We start from the raw sequence: 15116 nt of genomic DNA on the forward strand, positions 1-15116 counted from the left end.
TGAGGTAATTTAGGTGAACAGTGATGGTTATGATTGGGGTGGCTGTGCACATAGGGAAGAGTAGACAGATTTCAGTTTATTTTGGAGATAGTACTGACTGGACTTGGCGGGTTGAATGCAAGATGTATGAGAAAGGGAGGAATCAAGGTAGATTCCTAAGACATTGTCCTGAGCAACTAGATGACATTTGCTAATCTAAGGAAGACTCAAAGACTGACAGTTTTTGTTTTTTTGAGAGGGAGTCTTACCCTGTTGTCCAGGTGGAGTGCAATGGCAATCTTGGCTCACTGCAACCTCAGACTGACAAAATTTTTTTGCTGATAATTTATAAGCTCAAGTTTGAACATACTAAGTGTAGAGTTGCCAATTAGGCAGTTAGATGTAAGTAATTTGGGCTCAGGAGAAACATCAAAGACAGAGACACAAATTTGGGCAACATTATATATTGGTTGTATTTAAAAGCCATCAAGGTGAATGATTTCATATCATTTAGGAAAAGAAGACTTCTCTGTATCAACTCGAGTCATTCCAACTTCCTTCATTCATTTATTCAACACATACATATTGAGTTCCTGCTACACCAGGCACTTCTTCATGGAATTGTGATCACAGTAGTAAAAGGAGACATATTGTTTGCCACCGCCTTCTTTGCCATCGCCACTGCCTTCTTCTTATTCTTCTTCCTCTTCCTCTTCTTCTTCATTCTCATCCTCCTCCTCCTCCTCTTCCTCCTCTTCTTCTTCCTCTTCCTCCTCTTCTTCCCTCTTCCCTCTACTACTGCTGCTTCTGCTGCTGCTTCTGCTCCTGCTCCTTCTCCTCCTTCTCCTTCTCCTTCTCCTTCTCCTTCTTCTTCTTCTTCTTCTTCTTCTTCTTCTTCTTCTTCTTCTGTTTCTGCTGCTTCTGCTTCTTCTCCTTCTCCTCCTTCTCCTTCTTCTCGTTCCTCCTCCTCCTCTTCCTTCTTCTTCTCCTTCTCCTTCCTCCTCCTCCTCGTCTTCCTTCTTCTTCTTCCTTCTTTTTCCTTCTTCTTCTTCCTTCTTCTTCCATCTTCTTTCTTCTTCTTTCTTCTTTCTTCTATCTCGCTCTGTCACCCTGGCTGGAGTGCAGTGGTGTGATCACAGCTCACTGCAGGCTGGACCTCTTGGGCTCAGTAGATCCTCCTGCCTCAGCTTCCTGAGTATCCAGGACCACAGGAATGTGCCACCATGCCTGTCTAATTTTATTTTATTGTTTTTGTAGAGATGGAGTCTCCCTATATTGCCCAGGCTTAGAGTTCTCTTTAGTAGAGCATTCAGAAAATAAACCAATAACCAATAGATATGTAACTGTAACTTTGTTGTATAGAGGAGGAGCAGCAGCCAACCATATGGAGTTGGTCTGGTTGAGTAGGAAAATGTCTTCCCCCTGTATATTGGTCAAGGTTTTCCAGAGATACAAAACCAATAGGAGGTGTGAGTGGGGGTGGGGGGGTGGGGGGTGTATGTATGTGTGTAAAGAGAGAGGCGATTTATTATGGGGTTTGGCTCACATGATTTTGGAGGCTGAAGAGCTCTATAATAGGCTGTTTGCAAGATCTGGTGAACCAGGGAAGCTGGTAGCATGGCTCAGTCTAAGTCTGAAGGCTTGAGAGCCTGAGAGACTGCTGGTGCAAGTCCAGAGTCCAGAGGATGCAGAACCTGGAGTTTTGATGTCCAAGAGCAGGAGAAGATGGGTGCCCCAGCTCTAGGAGAGAGAGCAAATTCACCTTTCCTCTGCCTTTTTCTTCTATATATGTCCTCAGCCAATTGGATGCTGCCTGCGACATTTGGTGAGGGTGGATCTTCCTTACTCAGCCTGTTGATTCAAATGCCAACCTCTTCCAGAAACACCCTCACAGACATACCCAGAAATAATGTTTTGCCAACTCTTTGGACATCTCTTCATTTAATCAAGTTGGCACCTAAATTTAACCATCACAAGCCACCTACCAGTGATATCATGGAAGCTAAGAGAAGAGAGTAATTCAAGAATAGTCACTTTCTTTAAATGTTACTAAGAACAAGAGTAAGATGGAGGCTGAGCTGTGACTATTTTGGCAGATTCTGTGAAATAGTGAGACAAAGACCAGATCTTAGGGCATTGAAGAATGCATTGGAGATGAGGAAGCAGAGAAAGTGAGTGAAGATGGCTGTTTTAAAGGAATTTGCTATGAAGGGAAGCAAAAAAAGTAGGACCATAGCTAATGGGAGATGTAGGATTAAGGAAGTATCTTTTAAAAATAAACAAACAAAAACAATAAGATATGACTGCAGAGCATGCTTGTGATTGATGGGAATAGTCGTAGTGGGGAAGGGAGTGACAGGAGACCACTGAAGGAGCAGCCTTTGGGGAGGTGAGAGGAAATGAGATCCACTGTGCATATGAAAGGAATTGCTCTTTGATACAACCAGTCATATCTCTCATTGTAACAACAGGGAAGGCAGAGAAGATTGAATGATTTCAGGTAGGTTTGTAGATTTGATGGTATAACAATGAGTAGCTTCTGCTCTGTTTCTGTTTTTCCAAAGAAGTATGAAGCAAGAATGGAAAGAAAGGGGTTTGAGAAGAGAGGGAAAGACAAGAAATACCATCTTGGAACGTGGAAAATCAAGTTACGCAAGAAGTATAGCAGAATTGCTGTACATGAGGGAGGGTCCATTCAAAGTTTATGGTCATAAATTTAATGTGAAACCAATCAACCAATTCTGTAATTTTTTTCCAGCCACTTTGAGTTGCTCCATTCCCAGCACAGAGAAGGCATATAGCTCGATTCATCTAACATTATACTTTTGTGAGGTGAAAGCAATGATTGGAGACTGGAGGAAGGAAATTAAGGGTATTAGCAAGAGAATGAAGGATCATAAAGGGAATTTAGGAAGGGAATTAAGAAGGGACTAAAAGCAGGAGGAGGCCGGGCGCGGTGGCTCAAGCCTGTAATCCCAGCACTTTGGGAGGCACATGTGAGACGGGCGGATCACGAGGTCAGGAGATCGAGACCATCCTGGCTAACACGGTGAAACCCCGTCTCTACTAAAAAAATACAAAAAACTAGCCGGGCGAGGTGGCGCCTGTAGTCCCAGCTACTCCGGAGGCTGAGGCAGGAGAATGGCGTGAACCCGGGAGGCGGAGCTTGCAGTGAGCTGAGATCCGGCCACTGCACTCCAGCCTGGGTGACAGAGCGAGACTCCGTCTCAAAAAAATAAAAATAATAAAAAAAAAAAAGCAGGAGGAATGCACAGGGAGTTTTGAAGGGGAGTTTATTTATTCAGTTTACTCAGTCACTCAACAATTGAGCTCCTACTATGTGCCAAACCTAGTTGTAGGCTCTGTAGATATAATGTATTTATGAACAAGACTGACCAACTCCTCTTACAGAGTAGGGTAAGATGGACAATAAAGAATTAAAACCAGCCGGGCGCAGTGGTTCATGCTTATAATCCCAGCACTTTGGGAGGCCGAGGCGGGCAGATCACGAGGTGAAGAGATTAAGACCATCCAGGCCAACATGGTGAAACCCCATCTCTACTAAAAATACAGAAATTAACTGGGCATGGTGATGCATACCTGTAGTCCCAGCTACTCAGGAGGCTGAGGCAGGAGAATCGCTTGAACCCGGGAGGCAGAGGTTGCAGTGAGCCAAGATCACGCCACTGCACTTCAGCCTGGTGACAGAGCAAGACTCCACCTCAAAAAAAAAAAAAAAGAAAAAAAAAAAAAAGAATTAAAACCAGTAAGTGTAGTTTAAAGTCAGCTATTTCTAAGGGCTATGGAGAAACATCAAATAGGGTAAGGGGATAGAGAGCAACAAGTGGAAGAGGAGAGAGGTGGTGATTAATATCCCTTCCCAGGTGGCATCCTGGGAAGAGAACCTGCTCCAGTGAAATTAGCAAAGACCTGAATGAAACAAGGGACCAAGCCTTAAAAGAGCTGTGGGAGTAGTATGCAAGGCTGAGGGGACAGTGAGGGCTTTTCTATTTTTAAATGTCATCAGTGGTTGAATAGTAAAGCAAAAGAAGCCATGATAAACAAGGTATTTTTTCCTTCCTTATTGTATTTTTAATTGGTGTTCTCATAATACCATGACACAGCTGTTTTAAGCAAGTAGGTGTTATGCAAAGGTCATTAAAGTGACCAACTGGTTCAGTCAAAAGTCTCATATAAGTAGACAAAATGTTTAAAATAAATATAGATATACCCTATATGATCTATTAATGTCCAGTTTGATACTTCATTCTCCAGTGCCCAGCATTGGAATACCAACCATTCCAACTATTAATAAGATTCAGTTGATATTTGTTGAATAAATTTTCATGCCTACATACAGTTTAACACTTAAAAAACAAAACATCCCCCTCCAAGCTATTTCCAAAAAGTTCTTCTAAAGGAAGAGTTTGAACACAAGCCCAAGGTCTCTTTTGCCTTGAGAATGTGGGAACTTTCTTTACATGGCTTTGTAAAAAACGTAGATATAATTCACATACCATTGAAATTCACTCTTATAAAGTATACAATCTACGGCTTTGTGTGTGTTCACAAACTGTGCAGTTATCCCCATTACCTAATTCCAGAATATTTTTATCACCCTACAAAGAAACCTCAGCCAGGCACGGTGGCTCACTCCTGTAATCCCAGCACTTTGGGAGGCCGAGGTGTGCGGATCACGAGGTCAAAATATCAAGACCATCCTGGCCAACATGGTGAAACCCTGTCTCTACTAAAAATACAAAAATTAGCTGGGCATGGTGGCGCGCACCTGTAGTCCCAGCTACTCCAGAGGCTGAGACAGGAGAATCGCTTGAACCTGGAAGGCGGAGGTTGCAGTGAGCCAAGATTGCGCCACTGCGCTCCAGCCTGGCAACAGAGTGAGACCTGTCTCAAAAAAAAAAAAGAAAGAAACCTCATGTACATCAGACCTGTTAGCAGTCGCTCCACATTCCCCACTCCCCCCAGCCCCTGGCAATAATCAATCTGTTTTCTGTCACTAAGTATTTGCCTATTCTGGACATTTCATTTCAGTGGAATCACACAATATATATCTTTTTGTGTCTGTATTCTTTCACTTAGCATGTTTTCAAGGTTCATTAATGTTGTACCAGGTGTCAGTACTTTATTCCTTTTTATATCTGAAGAATATTCTATTATGTGACTATACCATGTCTTGTTTATCCATTCATCAATTGATGGGCATTTGGATTGTCACCACTTTTAGGCTATTATGAATAATGCTACTGTTTGCATTTGTGTTTATACTTTTGCTGTGGACATAAATTTTCAACTATCTCAGATACGTATGTACAAATATAAATGGCTTTATAAAGATTTGTAAAATGTTTTATCTTAGTATTTCATACTTAACTGCATAATATATGTTTTAAAAGAATAAGTTATCACCAGTTATTTGCTTAGGCTACTGGTTGAATTATTTAACTTTTCTCCAGAAATCGAAGTACCATGGGCCTTACAGGAAGGTGTTACCTGTGTCTTGTGGCTCTGCAGCCCCCTTGCTGGCTGCTTGCTGCAAGCGTGGGGGCTGCTGTTTCAGCACCATTCTGATGGGGCCCTGGGAACGCAACTCTGAACAGGTGCTGACTTGTCTTTTCATCAATAAATAGTACTTCTTCCCTGAGCTAGATCTTTTATCTGCCAGTTCATTCTCGGACTGCTAAACTTTACTTTGTCTGTATTGTCTGAGTTTAAAGTTGTAAAACAAAAAGTAAATATAATTCATGTAGGCGACATTTGCAAATAGGAGTTTAGAAAAAATGCTTTCAGAGACTTATAGGGAAAAGTTGACTGTCAGCGTTGTGCCCATTAATTCACAGAGACAGGGCTGGCAAATAGAATGAAGAAATACTGTCACTTCTGTTTTATGCATAAGGAAGAAAGAATTATAGGCATTTGTAAACACTCAGACAGTCATAGACAAAAATCAGACATTTCTACTAATTTCCCTTAACAGCCTTATTTCTTTTCATCATATTCTAGCATTTACATACCAGTAGTTTAAAAAACGGGTACAAGTACAAAGCATAATTGTGTTATCCAAGCATAGTCAAATTACGCAATGGATTATGCATTTGGCTCTCCTAAATGTCATGCTGGATATAGTTTATCCCTCTCACAGTGAGTCAGAAGCGGGAATGGGTTCATTCACTATTTCCAGAAAGCAGCTTACCACCAGCAGGTGCTGTAACTAGTGGGAAAGGGTAGGACCGGAATGCACACTTACTTAGGGATCTCTGAAATGTACCCTTTGGTACTTACATAAGGGCTACATGAGGCCACAGGCAGCTGAGAGTGTTGGCAGTACCTGCAGCTACTCTGCAGCTTAGAAGAGACTTCCAATCCCCTATGCATCTGGGAATGTTTGTCACTAGCACAAACCTGAGAACAGGTGCTGTGTACTGCTTTGTGGTCCAGACATGAGTCTCAGCTTTGCCACTGTCTATGTGATCTTGGACACATCACCTTAGAATCCAAGTCCCTCATCTGTAAAATCAGGGAGGCCGACTAGTTGACTTTTACAAAACTCTTTTGGCTTTAAAATGCTATGGCTCCACAACTTAGTGGTTTAAGATGCCAAGTATAGTATATTGGAGATGAGTAATATATAAAGGTATTAAGAGCTCAGGCCCTAAAGTTATACAGAACAATCTTTGAGTCCCCTGTGACCTTGGGCAAGTTTACTTAACTTCTGTAAGCCTGTATTGTGTTAGCCTTAAAGGGGAGATAATGATAATAGTTCCTAGCTCATAGGGCTATTGGGGGTAAAAATGGCATTATAAATGCAGAGTCTTTAGCAGTGCCCAATACATCATAAGAGTCAATCTTTATTAATAATAAGTAGTGTTGTTACTTTCTTTAGGGACATTTTATCCTAATAATATATTGCTCCCTTTAGAAATAAATGAATATAAGTCTAGCAAATTTTAGTAATATTGTGAAGTATATATACTAAAATTATGTTTAAAAGATTATAACAAGTTAGCCATAAACTAAACTTTTAAAAATATATGATTTAGATTATTGAATGGCAGGAATGTTGGGGAAGAAATGGGATACAGAGGATTATGGAATAAGTGAAAAAAATCTGACTTTTTCCTTAGCCTTCTTGTTGTCTGTAATTTTCCTTTTATGTATTCTTTTCCTATCTTAATTTGGAGATGGAATCATCTATGGAAAGCTTATCCAAGTTAATGGCTATTCGGAAGTGAGGCTCTGCATTATTGAAACAACAAAACAAACAAGATTACAGTCATTTCTGTTCATCATGTAGGAATAAATAATAAATCTATACAGTTCTGCCTCAGCTGCCTCCTTGTAATTTCTGCCATTATTTTGGTAAATGTTGTTTTGGTGTGAACTGAGGACTTGGAGGTTTAATAATTCTGGAAACAGATACTCATATATTCTTCCACAGGGTGTTAATACAAAACTATCACTATTTAATAGTAGTTTGCTAAATTATCTGAAGGAAATTGTTTAAGATCAAGTATGTAAAGAGTCAGAATCCATCTGTAAAATGTGGGGAATGTTGGCAACTTTAAGTTTGTTGGTTGATATTTTGGAGATTTAACTATTCACTTCTCAAAAGAAGAGCAAGCTGTCTATAGTGGATATGTATGTGATAAACTGACATAATAGTGCAGGTAAGATTTTTAATGATCATCTCTGAATATACGTACTGTACATTTCCCACCTACTCCATCACCATCTTATCTTACTTTGCTGTTGTATATGACAAATAAGAGGAAAAGTTTTCACTCCATATTACAATTTCACCAGCTTCTGATGTGAACAACTCAATCCAGAAATGCTCTCTCTTAAAAACTGTTTTTCACTACCTTGTAATTTTTGGTTAGGGTAAATGTTCTTTAATCTCTAATGTTTCCTTTATACTTCTTTTGTAGGAGGCCAGTTATAAGAATTCCCTGCCCATCCTTTTAACAAGAGGCTTAGAAAAAGACATGCCAAAACCACCTCCAAAAACCAAGGTAAACTATGTTTGCTCTGTAGGCAACCATGTGAAATCTTTAGCATGGTTCTTTGTTTTTTTTTTGTTGTTATTGTTGTTTGTTTGTTTGTTTGTTTTGAGACAGAGTCTTGCTTTATTGTCCAGGCTGGAGTGCAGTGGCACAATCTCGGCTCACTGCAACCTCCGCCTCCTGAGTTCAGGCAGTTCTCCTGCATCAGCCTTCAGGGTAGCTCAGACTACAGGTGCACACCACCATGCCCAGATAATTTTTGTATTTTTAGTAGAGACGGGGTTTTGCCATATTGGCCTCACTGGTCTCAAACTACTGACCCCAGGTGATCTGCCTGCCTCAGCCTCCCAAAGTGCTGGGATTACAGGTGTGAACCACTGCTCCCAGCCAGCATGGTTCTTTATGCTCTCCTGTTTCCATGTTCTGTTGCTTGCATTTCCTTCAACCCTTTCGGTTTTTCATTTGTTTGTTTTTGCAGGGAAGTAGGCATGAGGTAGTGTTGTGGGAGGATCTGGTGGTGTAAAAGCACTTTTTGTATAGTACCTTTAATCCGTGGTTGCATTCAGCCAAAAATTCTTTGGATACTCCTATTATCGAACAGACAGTGATAATTTTTAGTAGATGTTTTTACTTCTGCTCAATAACAATTGTTTCTATGACACCATGCCTTTTGCAGGAACATAGATGGAGCTGGAGGCTATCATGCCTAGGAAACTAACGCAGGAATAGAAAACCAAATACCACATGTTCTCACTTATAAATAGGAGCTAAATGATAAGAACTATGAACACAAAGAAATAAACAACAGACATTGGGACCTCCTCGAGGGTGGAGGGTGGGAGGAGGAAGAGGAACAGAAAAGATAAGTATCGGGTATTGGGCTTAATACCTGGGTGATGTACTGATATGTACAACAAACCCTTGTGACACATGTTTACCTAGTAACCTTCACATGTACCCCCAAACGTGAAATAAAAAATTTTGAAAAGAAATATATAAAAAGTAAAATGCCAAAATATTTACTATTAAGAAAGAAAAAGGACCAGCCTGGCCAACATGTTGAAACCCCATCTGTACTAAAAATACAAAAAAAATTAGCCAGGATTGGGTGGTGGGCTCCTGTAATCCCAACTAATTGGGAGACTGAAGCAGAAAGAATTGCTTGAACCTCGGAGGCAGAGGTTGCAGCAAGCTGAGACCATGCCTTTACACTTTAACCTGGGGAACAAGAATGAGACTCCATCTCATAAATAAATAAATAAATAAATAAATAAATAAATAAATAAAAATTTTTCTAGCCTCCAACGTAGGAAATAGTCAAGTGCAATAGATCTTCCTAGGGTACCTCTAAGCATGATAGAAATGCATGAGATGCATTTTCCCTTCTGGGCATAAAGTAAAATGTTCAGCTGTAATTTTTTTAAATAAAAATCACTTTATTGATGTTTCATAATTATGAAGTAGCACATAATCAATGGAAAGTATTTACATAAATTTTAACAAGAAAAAATAAGGACTACTATAGATATGATAACATAAAGGCATTAATGTGTAAAATTTTGTTTCCCTTAGTAAGAAAAAATCCAAAATGCACATAATTGTTTTGCCAGTGAAAAGAAAAATTTCTTTTTTTTCTTCAGCTTTGATTTTAGGTTCAGACGTGCAGGTGCAGGATGTACAGACTTGTTACATGGGTAAATGTGTGCCATGGCGTTTGCTGCACAGATTCCTACCATCACCTAGGTATTAAGTCCAGCATCCATTAGCTATTCTTGCTGATGCTGTCCCTCACCCTAAGCTACCCCACCGACAGGTCCCAGTGTGTGTTATTCCCCTCCCTGTGTCCATGTGGTCTCATGATTCAGCTCCCATTTATAAGTGAGAACATACAATGTTTGACTTTCTGTTCCTGCATTAGTTTGCTGAGAATAATGGTTTCCAGCTCCATCCATGTCCTAAAAAGGACATGATCTCATTCCTCTTTACGGCTGCATAGTATTCCATAGTGTATGTGTACCACATTTTCTTTATCCAGTCTATCATTGATGGGCATTATGGTTGATTCCATGTCTTTACTACTGTAAGTAGTACTGCAGTGAACATATGTGTGCATGTATTGTTATAATAGAATGATTTATATCCTTCTGGGCATATACCCAGTAATGGGATTGCTGGGTCAAATGGTATTTCTGGTTCTAGATCTTTGAGGAATCAATACTCTCTGCCACAGTGGTTAAGCTACTTTACACTTCCACCAACAGTGTAAAAGCATTTCTTTTCTCTGCAACCTCATCAGCATCTGTTCTTTCTTGACATTTAATAATAGCCGTTCTGACTGGCATGAAATGGTATCTCATTGTGGTTTTGATTTGCATTTGTCTAATGATCAGTGATGTCTAGGTTATTTTCCTGATTGTTGGCCACATAAATGTCTTCTTTTGAGAAGTGTCTGTTCACGTCCTTTGCCCACTTTTTAATAGGACTTTTTTTCTTATAAATTTGTTTAAGTTCCTTGTCGACTTGATGTCAGACCTTTATCAGATGAATAAGTTGCAAACATTTTCTCCCATTCTGTAGGTTGTGTGTTCACTCTGATGACAGTTTCTTTTGCTGTGCAAAAGCTCTTTAGTTTAATTGGATCCCTTATGTCAATTTTTGCTTATGTTGCAATTGCTTTTGGCATTTTCATCATGAAATCTTTGCCCATGCTTATGTCCTGAATGGTATTGCCTATATTTTCTTGAAAAGTGTTTACAACAAATGTAAAACCCAAAACTATAAAAATCCTAGAAGTCTTCAATCTATTTTGAGTTAATTTTTGTATAAGGTGTAAGGGAGGGGTCCTGTTTCAATTTTTGGCATATGGCTAGCCTGTTCTCTCAGCACCATTTATTAGAGAATCATTTTCCCATTGTTTGCTTTTGTCAGTTTTGTCACAGATGAGATAATTTTAGGTGTTCGGTCTTATTTCTAACTTCTCTATTCTATTCCATTGGTTTATGTGTCTGTTTTTGTACCAGTACCATGATGTTTTGGTACCAGTACCATGCTGTTTTGGTTACTGTAGCCTTGTACTATAGTTTGAAGTCAGGTAGCATGATACCTCCAGCTTTGTTCTTTTTGCTTAGGCTTGTCTTGTATGTTTGGTTCCATATGAATTTTACAATAGTTGTTTTCTAATTCTCTGAAGAATGTCAATGATAGTTTAATGGGAATGGCATTGAATCTATAAACTACTTTGAGCCGTATGACTATTTTCATGATACTGATTCTTCCTATCCATGAGCACGGAACGTTTTTATATTTGTTTGTGTCCTCTCTGATTTCTTTGAGCAGTGGTTTGTAGTTCTGCTTGAAGAGGTCCTTTACTTCCCTTGTTAGCTGTTTTCCTAGGTATTTTATTCTTTTTGTAGCAATTGTGAATGGGAGTTCATTCATTATTTGGCTCTGTTGTTGGTGAATAGGAATGCTATGATTTTTGCACATTTCTTTTGTATCCTGAGACTTTGCTGAAGTTGCTTATCAGCTTAAGAAGCTTTTTGGGTGAAATAATGGAGTTTTCTGGATATAGGATCATGTCATATGCAAATAGGGATAGTTTGACTTTCTCTCTTCCTATTTGAATACCTTTCTTTCTTTCTCTTGCCAGATTGTCCTGACCAGAATTTCTAAAATTATGTTGAATAGGAGCGGCGAGAGAGGGCATTCTTGTTTTGTGTCAGTTTTCAAGGGGAATGCTTCCAGCTTTTGCTCATTCAATATGATATTGGCTGTGGGTTTGTCATATTATTATTATTATTATTATTTTGAAGTCTATTCCTTCAATACCTAGTTTATTCAAAGATTTTAACATGAAGTATGTTGAATTTTATCAAAGGCCTCTTCTGCATCTATTGAGATAATCAAGTGGTTTCTTTTTCTTTAATACTGTTTATGTGATGAATCACATTTACTGATTTGCATATGTTGAACCAACCTTGCATCCCAGGGATGAAGCTGACTTGATCATGGTGCATATCCTTTTTGATGTGTTGCTGGATTTTGTTTGCCAGTGTTTCATTGACAACTTTTGCATCAATGTTCATCAGGGATATTGGCCTGAAGTTTTCTTTTTTTGTTGTATCTCTGCCAGGTTTTGGTATCAGGATGATGCTGGCCTCATACAGTGAGTTAGGGAGGAGTCCCTGCTTTTCAATTTTTTGGAATAGTTTCGGTAGAAATGATACCACCTCTTCATTATACCTCGGACAGAATTCAGCTGTGAATCTTTCTGGTCCTGGGCTTTTTTTGGTTGTAGGCTATTTCTTACTGCCTCAATTTCAGAACTCATTATTCGTCTATTCAGAGATTCAGTTTCATCCTGTTTCAGTCTTGGGAGGGTGTATGGGTCCAGGAATTTCAACATTTCTTCTAGAGTTTTCTAGTTTATGTGCATAGAGATGTTTGTAGTATTCTCTGATGCTTGTTTGTACTTCTGTGGGATCAGTGGTGATATCTCCCTTGTTATTTCTGATTATTTGATTCTTCTTTCTTTTATTCTTTATTAGTCTAGCCAGTGATCTATCTAATTTTTTCAAAAAAGCAGCTCCTGGATTTGTTGATTTTTGAAGGGTTTTTCATGTCTCTATCTCCTTCAGTTCCTCTCTGATAATGGTTATTTATTTTTTTCTTTTTTTTTTTTAATTTTTTATTATTATTATACTTTAAGTTCTAGGGTACATGTGCATAACGTGCAGGTTTGTTACATATGTATACTTCTGCCATGTTGCTGTGCTGCACCCATCAACTCATCAGCACCCAACAACTCGTCATTTACATCAGGTATAACTCCCAATGCAATCCCTCCCCCCTCCCCCCTCCCCATGATAGGCCCCGGTGTGTGATGTTCCCCTTCCCGAGTCCAAGTGATCTCATTGTTCAGTTCCCACCTATGAGTGAGAACATGCGGTGTTTGGTTTTCTGTTCTTGTGATAGTTTGCTAAGAATGATGGTTTCCAGCTGCATCCATGTCCCTACAAAGGACACAAACTCATCCCTTTTTATGGCTGCATAGTATTCCATGGTGTATATGTGCCACATTTTCTTAATCCAGTCTGTCACTGATGGACATTTGGGTTGATTCCAAGTCTTTGCTATTGTGAATAGTGCCGCAATGAACATACGTGTGCATGTGTCTTTATAGCAGCATGATTTATAATCCTTTGGGTATATACCCAGTAATGGGATGGCTGGGTCATATGGTACATCTAGTTCGAGATCCTTGAAGAATCGCCATACTGTTTTCCATAATGGTTGCACTAGTTTACAATCCCACCAACAGTGTAAAAGTGTTCCTATTTCTGCACATCCTCTCCAGCACCTGTTGTTTCCTGACTTTTTAATGATCGCCATTCTAACTGGTGTGAGATGGTATCTCATTGTGGTTTTGATTTGCATTTCTCTGATGGCCAGTGATGATGAGCATTTCTTCATGTGTCTGTTGGCTGTATGAATGTCTTCTTTTGAGAAATGTCTGTTCATATCCTTTGCTCACTTTTTGATGGGGTTGTTTGTTTTTTTCTTGTAAATTTGTTTGAGTTCTTTGTAGGTTCTGGATATTAGCCCTTTGTCAGATGAGTAGATTGCAAAAATTTTCTCCCATTCTGTAAGTTGCCTGTTCACTCTGATGGTAGTTTCTTTTGCTGTGCAGAAGCTCTTTAGTTTAATGAGATCCCATTTGTCAATTTTGGCTTTTGCTGCCGTTGCTTTTGGTGTTTTAGACATGAAGTCTTTGCCCATACCTATGTCCTGAATGGTACTACCTAGGTTTTCCTCTAGGGTTTTTATGGTATTAGGTCTAACATTTAAGTCTCTAATCCATCTTGAATTAATTTTCGTATAAGGAGTAAGGAAAGGATCCAGTTTCAGCTTTCTACTTATGGCTAGCCAATTTTCCCAGCACCATTTATTAAATAGGGAATCCTTTCCCCATTTCTTGTTTTTGTCAGGTTTGTCAAAGATCAGATGGCTGTAGATGTGTGGTATTATTTCTGAGGACTCTGTTCTGTTCCATTGGTCTATATCTCTGTTTTGGTACCAGTACCATGCTGTTTTGGTTACTGTAGCCTTGTAGTATAGTTTGAAGTCAGGTAGCGTGATGCCTCCAGCTTTGTTCTTTTGACTTAGGATTGTCTTGGAGATGCGGGCTCTTTTTTGGTTCCATATGAACTTTAAAGCAGTTTTTTCCAATTCTGTGAAGAAACTCATTGGTAGCTTGATGGGGATGGCATTGAATCTATAAATTACCTTGGGCAGTATGGCCATTTTCACGATATTGATTCTTCCTATCCATGAGCATGGTATGTTCTTCCATTTGTTTGTGTCCTCTTTTATTTCACTGAGCAGTGGTTTGTAGTTCTCCTTGAAGAGGTCCTTTACATCCCTTGTAAGTTGGATTCCTAGGTATTTTATTCTCTTTGAAGCAATTGTGAATGGAAGTTCATTCATGATTTGGCTCTCTGTTTGTCTGTTACTAGTGTATAAGAATGCTTGTGATTTTTGCACATTAATTTTGTATCCTGAGACTTTGCTGAAGTTGCTTATCAGCTTAAGGAGATTTTGGGCTGAGACAATGGGGTTTTCTAAATATACAATCATGTCATCTGCAAAGAGGGACAATTTGACTTCTTCTTTTCCTAACTGAATACCCTTGATTTCTTTCTCTTGCCTGATTGCCCTAGCCAGAACTTCCAACACTATGTTGAATAGGAGTGGTGAGAGAGGGCATCCCTGTCTGGTGCCAGTTTTCAAAGGGAATTTTTCCAGTTTTTGCCCATTCAGTATGATATTGGCTGTGGGTTTGTCATAAATAGCTCTTATTATTTTGAGGTACGTTCCATCAATACCGAATTTATTGAGCGTTTTTAGCATGAAGGGCTGTTGAATTTTGTCAAAAGCCTTTTCTGCATCTATTGAGATAATCATGTGGTTCTTGTCTTTGGTTCTGTTTATATGCTGGATTATGTTTATTGATTTGCGAATGTTGAACCAGCCTTGCATCCCAGGGATGAAGCCCACTTGATCATGGTGGATAAGCTTTTTGATGTGTTGCTGAATCCGGTTTGCCAGTATTTTATT

At 39.2% G+C, this 15116-nt stretch overlaps 1 protein-coding gene across 2 annotated transcripts in view; it reads left to right on the forward strand.

The window, feature by feature from the left end:
• The window catches only part of FAM13A (family with sequence similarity 13 member A), a 329503-nt gene that overhangs the window by 134729 nt on the left and 179658 nt on the right, over positions 1-15116 (forward strand). For both annotated transcript variants that reach the window (XM_025385808.1, XM_025385807.1), the window contains one exon: positions 7926-8009. In XM_025385808.1, coding sequence (XP_025241593.1) covers positions 7926-8009 — 84 coding nt within the window. The remainder of the gene's footprint in view (positions 1-7925; positions 8010-15116) is intronic.

The sequence above is a fragment of the Theropithecus gelada genome, chromosome 5, assembly GCF_003255815.1.
Source record: "Theropithecus gelada isolate Dixy chromosome 5, Tgel_1.0, whole genome shotgun sequence".
NCBI lineage: Eukaryota > Metazoa > Chordata > Mammalia > Primates > Cercopithecidae > Theropithecus > Theropithecus gelada.